Here is a 9,104-nt window from a genome sequence, read left to right on the forward strand (position 1 = left end):
GTGTAATGTCAAATTGTCTTACAATAACTCTACTGGAGTGATGCGTAATCATATTCAATACAGGCATGTAGGCGTTAGCTTAGAGGCTAGCCAAAGCCAGCAAATGTGTCAATCACGTCATTCACTACAACCCTGCCGGCGCTGCGATCCCGTCCGCACCGTCTATTCCTCCAACGAAAACCCACTTCGGTGGTGGTGCGGGATGTCCAGGCGCTTTCTGAAACTCTTATCGGCTTGCTTTTCGTTATCTCTGCATGCCTGCGACTTCAGTTCCTGCCAAGTGACTTTTTTCTAGTTTTTAGACGATATAGCCTACACAAAGTATACGTTTTTAAAAGCCGTTTTAATGCTATTTCTTGATAAACCTTCCTATTGTTTTTGAATTGTGTTTTAATATGTTGGCTAACGTTATATGAAGATTAAGAATTCTGTCAGGCTATTGATTGATTTTCCACTGTTCTGCATTTCCCCAGCTGATTTGAATAAATAAGCTATGCTTTGGCCGATGTTGAGTGTATACTTTTCTTTTTTTCTTTTTAACGACCTTCTAAAATTAAATGATGATAACGCGAGGCAAGTGTGCGGCAAGCGGAATTCATTGAGGGATTTGACAGTGTGATTCATAGATTAAGTATTTCAAATATAGGCTATTATATATATGCTACACGCAAGCACAGAGTTTATTTTTTTTCTTTAAGCTTTGCTTTGGCTTACGTTGAGTGTATGCTCTTCTTTTTTTTCTTTTTAACGACCGCCTAAAATGAAATGATAACGTGAAGCAAGTGTGCGGCAAGCGGAATTCATTGAGGGATTTGACAATGTGATTAGTAGATTAAGTATTTCAAATATAGGCTATTATACTGTATATGCTACACGCACGCACAGAGGTTTTTTTTTTTCTTACCGTCTTTTGGGGGTTTCTTGCTTTTAGACTAGTCGGATACAAAACTTTAGTTTAAACGACAGTCAAATTAGTCATCGCGCACATCCCTATTCCAAACCCGTAAGACTTTTGTTCATCTTTGGAATACAATTTAAGATATTTTTGATGAAATCTGAGAGCTCTCTGACCCTCCCATAGACAGCAAGGTAACTACCACGTTCAAGGTCCAGAAAAGCACCAAGATGATCGACAAAGTAGTCCGTGTGACATCAGTGGTTCAACTGTAAAGTTACGAAGCTACGAGAACACTTTTTTGCGCAAAGAAAACAAAAATAACGACTTTATTCCACATTTTCGTCTCTACTGCATTCACGGTACTGTCTTACGAAGGTCTTACGGGTTTCGAACAACACGAGGGTGAGTAATTAATGACAGAATTTTCATTTTTGGGTGAACTAACCCTTTAACTTCGATTTAAACTCATGTACAGAGGACAGGGATCTCAGATTAAAGGGAAGGCTATTCCAGAGCCTAGGTCCAACAACAGCAAACGCACGATCCCCTCTTGACTTCAGTCATGTTCGAGGCTGAGCTAGAGAGTAACTGTTTGTGGACTCCATTTAGAAACCTGGCTGCAGCATTATTGAACCAGAATTATATCTGGTGTCTGAATAATTTTTGGTTTGACTGTGTGTATGTGTGTGTATATAAATATATATATATTATAACATTAAGTAACATCATGACTATAAAATGTACCTTCCTCTCTGTGTGTGTGTGTATAGGTGGTGGGCAGTATGGACGCTCATCCCAGCAGGTACTGCGCCACGGTGCGTGTCCAGAGACCCAGACAGGAAGTGATTCAGGACTTGGCCTCTATGGTGCGAGAGTTACTCATTCAGTTCTACAAGTCCACTCGCTACAAACCCACCAGAATCATCTTCTACAGAGACGGCGTGTCTGAGGGCCAGTTTAGACAGGTGTGGATTAATTTGTCTTTCCCATCACTAATAGAATAATTTTATGTTCATTAAAATATAAAGCATGATCCTGTTTCTGCTCATAGGTGTTGTATTATGAGCTGCTGGCCATTCGAGAGGCCTGTATCAGTCTTGAGAAGGAGTACCAGCCTGGCATCACGTACATAGTGGTGCAGAAACGCCACCACACGCGCCTCTTCTGTGCCGACCGCAACGAGAGAGTGAGTGTGCCACCTGTTTATGCGCCTCTGGAGAGTCAGATTACTCTAAAATTATGATGAAAGAAGGCTTGTAAGACTTCAGATGCGTAGTAGGGCTGTGCGATTTGGGGGAAAATATCAAAGAGCGGATTTTTTATTTATTTATTTTTTACAGATATTGCGATTGCGATTTTGATTTGCGATTTTAAATTTGCAAAGTCAAGCTTCAGCTCAATATTGTCAATAATGTGCAGCACAGTATGGGTATCATTACCCTGCTGAAAAAAACTATAGAAACCATCACAGAAATTCTTAGTTTCCATTAAACCATTACAAAATTCCTTTTTGTTTTGGGCATTATTCCTATAGGAATTACTGTTGTTCTATTGGTTGCCATCTGCCAGATTACATCCCACCAATAGAATCCATCAAATAGATGCCATTATAGTTTACATTAAAACCAAACAAATTCCCATTATAACCCATGAACCCATTATAAAGCATGAACGGCTCGTCCGTGACGCAGGTTTTGCGCCGCGTGTGGCAGAGAGGAGCTAGTATGAGAAGCATTCACAGATACAGGCTGTGTGCGCTTTCTTCTGAATTGGGCCAACGTGCATTATAAACTTATTTCAAATGAATCTGTTGGGGAGATAAAATGTGTAAGATAACGTTCACGTACTAACAAAAACATCTAAGAATGTATCTTTTATTCTCCAGTACTGAAAACAGAACCGATAAGGGAGCATTTGATGTGCGCTGTGACGCAGCTCTTGCAAATGACAATTTTTGTTCGTTGTCTGTCATTTCGAAGCTTAAGTTGCATACGGTTTTCTTTAGTTTTAATTTGCCTAACTATTGAGCTGACCCAGTAGACGCCATAATCCCCCTCTGTCTCTCTGCCGTCCCGCTTTCCGTTTTTTTTTTTTTTTAATGGTGGGTGTTTACGCAGTTGGCTAGAGCAGTGCTGATTGGGGAGATTGGAGGTGCGCTCACTCTTGCCCAGGGCAAGTAAGACTGCAACTCAAGACTGACAGTCAAGCATATGCTCTGGAACCGAGTAATATCGTGTCCACATCGCAGGCTTTGTGATTAGCAAATCGCAACGTCTCAAATCGCGATTTCGATTAATTGCACAGCCCTAATCTCTACTCCAGTGTTGTGATCTAACAGACACCCCGGTAGCAAGTAACATGATAAAAACAGCACTAAACTCCAGCAAGATAAAATAATTTTATGCAAAACTATTCATCTTTATCTACAGATCAAGTATAATAATAGGAACATTTAATCATCTTGGAGAGAGTTTCATCATCTTGACTGTCATAACCAAACTCGACACGCAGAATGGAGGATGACAGACATCCACAGTGGAGAGAAGAGTTTACGCAAACTCGAATTTAACGACTTAAATATTCAGCTGTACTAGTGTTAATTTAGTTAACGAAAAGTATGATGAAACGTGTTCGTTGGCTAGCTTTTTTCCCCATGACTAAGATGAGGCGATGGCAAGACAATAAGGTCAATAAACGATATATATATATATATATATATATGTATATATGTGTATATATGTGTATATGTGTATATGTATATATGTGTATATATGTGTATATGTGTATATGTATATATGTGTATATATGTGTATATGTGTATATGTATATATGTGTATATATGTGTATATATGTATATATGTGTATATATGTATATATGTGTATATATGTATATATGTGTATATATGTATATATGTGTATATATGTGTATATATGTATGTATATGTATATATGTATGTGTATATATATGTGTGTATATATATATGTGTGTATATATGTATATATGTGTGTGTATATGCGATTTGGGGGAAAATATCAAAGAGCGGATTTTTTATTTATTTATTTTTTACAGATATTGCGATTGCGATTTTGATTTGCGATTTTAAATTTGCAAAGTCAAGCTTCAGCTCAATATTGTCAATAATGTGCAGCACAGTATGGGTATCATTACCCTGCTGAAAAAAACTATAGAAACCATCACAGAAATTCTTAGTTTCCATTAAACCATTACAAAATTCCTTTTTGTTTTGGGCATTATTCCTATAGGAATTACTGTTGTTCTATTGGTTGCCATCTGCCATATTACATCCCACCAATAGAATCCATCAAATAGACACCATTATAGTTTACATTAAAACCAAACAAATTCCCATTATAACCCATGAACCCATTATAAAGCATGAACGGCTCGTCCGTGACGCAGGTTTTGCGCCGCGTGTGGCAGAGAGGAGCTAGTATGAGAAGCATTCACAGATACAGGCTGTGTGCGCTTTCTTCTGAATTGGGCCAACGTGCATTATAAACTTATTTCAAATGAATCTGTTGGGGAGATAAAATGTGTAAGATAACGTTCACGTACTAACAAAAACATCTAAGAATGTATCTTTTATTCTCCAGTACTGAAAACAGAACCGATAAGGGAGCATTTGATGTGCGCTGTGACGCAGCTCTTGCAAATGACAATTTTTGTTCGTTGTCTGTCATTTCGAAGCTTAAGTTGCATACGGTTTTCTTTAGTTTTAATTTGCCTAACTATTGAGCTGACCCAGTAGACGCCATAATCCCCCTCTGTCTCTCTGCCGTCCCGCTTTCCGTTTTTTTTTTTTTTTAATGGTGGGTGTTTACGCAGTTGGCTAGAGCAGTGCTGATTGGGGAGATTGGAGGTGCGCTCACTCTTGCCCAGGGCAAGTAAGACTGCAACTCAAGACTGACAGTCAAGCATATGCTCTGGAACCGAGTAATATCGTGTCCACATCGCAGGCTTTGTGATTAGGAAATCGCAACGTCTCAAATCGCGATTTCGATTCGATTTCAATTAATCGCACAGCCCTAATGCATAGTGTACTTAAGTTCACAGAAGTGACAGGAAGGATCAGTCATCAAAACAATGACGGATGCGTGACACTGAATGCTAACGCCCCTAACAGCTACCGTTTACACAAGTGTGCCAAAAAGGGGATTTCTACTTACCAGTGTTGTTTTAGTATTATTAGCATTTATTTTAATTTGTTCAGTTTTCATCAACTTTAGTCATTCATTTTATTTTGCCTTTTTTTTTTTTTTGTATCATTGAGTAATTATTTGTTAATGTTATTATTTTTATGGTTAACTTTTTTTTTTTTTTATAGGTTTTGTTTTTTTTTTATTACGGAAACTTATTTCAGTTAGGGTGCCAGTGTGACATTTTCTGTTTAAGTTTTCAATCTAATATTTGTTATATCTCAGCTCTATTTCAGTTAACAAAAGCTATTAGTTAATAATAACACTACTTGTTTTATACAAGTAGAAGAGCATATAGTAGTGTCTGAAAATACTAAAAAGCTATTTTAAAACTTTAATTTTGATACACTATTAATGCAGTGGTTTTATCAACACCCGTTGCACTTTATTTGTACTCTCTAAAATGCCCATCCTGAGTTAATAGTTATAAATTGAAGTAAACAGAATACCTAGGTCAGATTAAGGAGAGTTTATTAAGAACTCTGGAATGTCATCTGGTGAAGTGTTTTCAGACAAACCTGAAGGCTGCACCTTTTTTGAAAACATCATTTTGGCGTTGATTGCATTCTTTAAATGACTGTTTATTTCCTCCACAGGTGGGTCGCAGCGGAAACATTCCTGCTGGTACGACAGTCGACACGGATATCACACACCCCTACGAGTTTGACTTTTACCTCTGCAGTCATGCTGGAATACAGGTACAGACAAACAGATTTTCATGGCCCCAAATGTCACTTCCTCCTGCCTTTTTAAGCTGCCCGCTGGTCCGGTGTTGTGTGTAAAACGCCACCTTGTTCACTCGACAAATGATTTTGCACGCAGATTTGGATTTAGCAGTGTGAATAACTGTTATGTAATCCAGTAGAGGCATCCAGTCTTGAGTATATGTTGGTGAATGGCACAAAATTACTCCAAAAAGTAACATCTTCAGATATTACTTTTATTACCTTCCAGATATTTTTTTTCCCACTACTGGGTTTTTTATTTTCAGAATTATGAGTTTAAATCTCAGTTTTTCTGAGAATTAATATAAACTCAGAATTGCACAAAAAAAATTAATAATCGGAATTGTGAGAAAATGTTACAATGCAGAAAAAAAGAAAAAAAAAAAAGAAAATATTTTTTGCTAAATATATTTTCTTTTTTTTACGTCTTTGATAATGGTTTTATTTAATAAAATAACATTTCTTTATAAAGGTCTTGTTTTTGTGATAGTCCCTCAAAAACATCCTAATGCGACAGCCCTGTCAGTCCGATCAAGCTACAGTATCGTACAAGATGTTTTTGATAGCGTACCTTGAGCATTCGTGAGTTTGACTCCTCTTCCTCTTTTCTCAGGGCACCAGCCGACCCTCCCACTACCATGTCCTGTGGGACGACAACTGCTTCACTGCTGATGAGTTCCAGCTGCTCACTTACCAGTTGTGCCACACGTATGTGCGCTGCACCCGCTCCGTCTCCATCCCCGCGCCAGCCTACTACGCCCATCTGGTGGCCTTCCGTGCGCGATACCACTTGGTGGACAAAGAACACGACAGGTGTGTGTGCCAAGACCCATATCTGTGGCATTGTCCTACAATAGCACTGTTACTGATGATATAGCTAAAAAGTTTTGTATTGTTAGGTGAATTAGACCACAAATTGTTAACTCCCAGCATGCTTTGCATATTGCTGGATCAGGAGAGTAAATGTTGAATTTAAGTGTTATTTTATGTATTTTTGGGTTAAGGAAAAGACCTGTTAATGTTTATTGTTCAGTTATGTTTGCAAAGAGTTATGTTGACGTTTGAGATGAAATGACAACTTTTGTTATTAAGACTAGAATCTAATAACTAAATTCTAAAAAAAAAAAAGTATGTTTAAAACTTTTTTTTTTCTTTTTATATATTTTGAATCGGTTTTCATTCAATTTAAAAACGTTTAGTAATTTTTATTATGTTTTTTTTATGTCTAAGTATTTTTTATTTTTTTTCAGTATTATTTATTTTAGATCGCCATGAAAATAGCCTTAATGCTGGCATGGCTTTAAAATGTGAATAAATTAATAAATAGTTATTTTAGTATGTCAAGCTAAACTAAATTAAAATGAGAAATGTTGCCTTGTCAACTAGCTGAAATAAAAGCTAAAAAGTTTTGTATTGTTAGGTGAATTAGACCACAAATTGTTAACTCCCAGCATGCTTTGCATATTGCTGGATCAGGAGAGTAAATGTTGAATTTAAGTGTTATTTTATGTATTTTTGGGTTAAGGAAAATACCTGTTAATGTTTATTGTTCAGTTATGTTTGCAAAGAGTTATGTTGACGTTTGAGATGAAATGACAACTTTTGTTATTAAGACTAGAATCTAATAACTAAATTCTAAAAAAAAAAAGTATGTTTAAAACTTTTTTTTTTCTTTTTATATATTTTGAATCGGTTTTCATTCAATTTAAAAACGTTTAGTAATTTTTATTATGTTTTTTTTATGTCTAAGTATTTTTTATTTTTTTTCAGTATTATTTATTTTAGATCGCCATGAAAATAGCCTTAATGCTGGCATGGCTTTAAAATGTGAATAAATTAATAAATAGTTATTTTAGTATGTCAAGCTAAACTAAATTAAAATGAGAAATGTTGCCTTGTCAACTAGCTGAAATAAAGTTTTTGTTTTTTTTTTCCTGTTAATGTTTATTTTTGAGTTTATTATTTAAGTAATGAAATTGATTTTTATGGTTTTAATTTTAATTTCAGTTTTAGTTAACTCTAATAACCCTGGTTTAAAATTAAGATAACTTTAATTTTATGTAACCACTTGCCTTAAAACACTTAGTAAAATCCAAAAGCCATTTTTTCAGTATAATCAATTTTGTAATTGTTTTTGTCCTAAATTGCAAATTAAGCAGGATTATGATTTTGTGTTGTGTTCTGTGATCGCTCAAGGTTTCTGTAACAGTTTCCCTTGCAGTGTTATTTTATTGTATCACTGAGATACTATTACAGTTTTCACTAAAAATTTTTATTAGTTTTTATTTCTCATTAGCATTTTAAATTTACTTAAAGTTTTAGTAACTTTGTTGTGTGCTTTGCCATTTTTACCAGTTGTTGTTTTCAAAATGTCTACAGTTTTTATTCATTTTTATTTCAAGTTATCAAGTTTAACTAAATAAAAATGAGAAATGTTGCCTTGTTTTTTTTTTTTTACATTTAAATGTAACCTTTTTTTTTTTTATTTATTTAAATGTTTTTTTTTTTTGATTAAGCAAGGGAAATGTTTTTTTATGGTTGTAGTAAACTATAATAACCCTGCTCGCTCTTCGTCTCTCTCAGTGCCGAGGGAAGCCACGTCTCCGGACAGAGTAACGGTCGGGATCCCCAGGCGCTGGCCAAAGCTGTGCAGATTCACCATGACACCCTGAGGACCATGTACTTTGCCTAAGCCAGCTCACATCCATCCCACGTTCGACTAGTCACGCACACGAACCCGACAACCGCATACACATGCCATCACACCTCCCAAAAGCCTGTGCATCCCTGTGGGTCGATCTCTGTGGCGATGGAAGCGCGGCCCGCCCCGACACTGTGCAGCAGGATGAGGAAGGCCTGCTTTAATTCCACACGTGGACCTCGGCACTATTATGCAATATTAAACCAGCCAACTGAGGCCGTTCTGTCATATCCCCTCCAAAACCCAAACCTAAAGGGAAGCCCGTCTATGTCCCCGCTCCTCTTCCTGTCTGTAGACGTAACGTTTAATTACTTTCCCTGCCTGTCACGCCTTGTACCTCAACGTTTTCTAACAGCACTTTTGCCCCTTATTGTCCTTCGCCCAAAATGAGATTGGAATGGAAGCGGATGGAAAGACTGAGTCCAGAAGAAATTAAGTTTCGGGGAACGCCTGCGGATAGAGGCGCTCACACTAGCAATGTACTTTCCTCCCGTTCTCAATTATTTTTGTAGCCAATGGTGACTTAACTACGTGTTAAAGAGTCAGTCGTGAAGAACCAATT

At 36.7% G+C, this 9,104-nt stretch overlaps 1 protein-coding gene across 3 annotated transcripts in view; it reads left to right on the forward strand.

Moving 5' to 3' along the window:
- LOC107568871 (protein argonaute-3) overlaps positions 1-8,779 on the forward strand; it is a 31,318-nt gene extending 22,539 nt beyond the window's left edge. For all 3 annotated transcript variants that reach the window (XM_016254864.1, XM_016254863.1, XM_016254866.1), the window contains exons 14-18: positions 1,669-1,863; positions 1,950-2,084; positions 5,713-5,814; positions 6,455-6,654; positions 8,425-8,779. In XM_016254864.1, the coding sequence (XP_016110350.1) occupies positions 1,669-1,863; positions 1,950-2,084; positions 5,713-5,814; positions 6,455-6,654; positions 8,425-8,533 (741 nt within the window). In that variant the 3' untranslated portion in view covers positions 8,534-8,779. The remainder of the gene's footprint in view (positions 1-1,668; positions 1,864-1,949; positions 2,085-5,712; positions 5,815-6,454; positions 6,655-8,424) is intronic.
- The last annotated feature ends 325 nt before the right edge of the window (positions 8,780-9,104 follow it).

This window comes from Sinocyclocheilus grahami, unplaced genomic scaffold (assembly GCF_001515645.1).
Source record: "Sinocyclocheilus grahami isolate Dianchi unplaced genomic scaffold, SAMN03320097.WGS_v1.1 scaffold1288.1, whole genome shotgun sequence".
In the NCBI taxonomy this organism is placed as follows: Eukaryota; Metazoa; Chordata; class Actinopteri; order Cypriniformes; family Cyprinidae; genus Sinocyclocheilus; species Sinocyclocheilus grahami.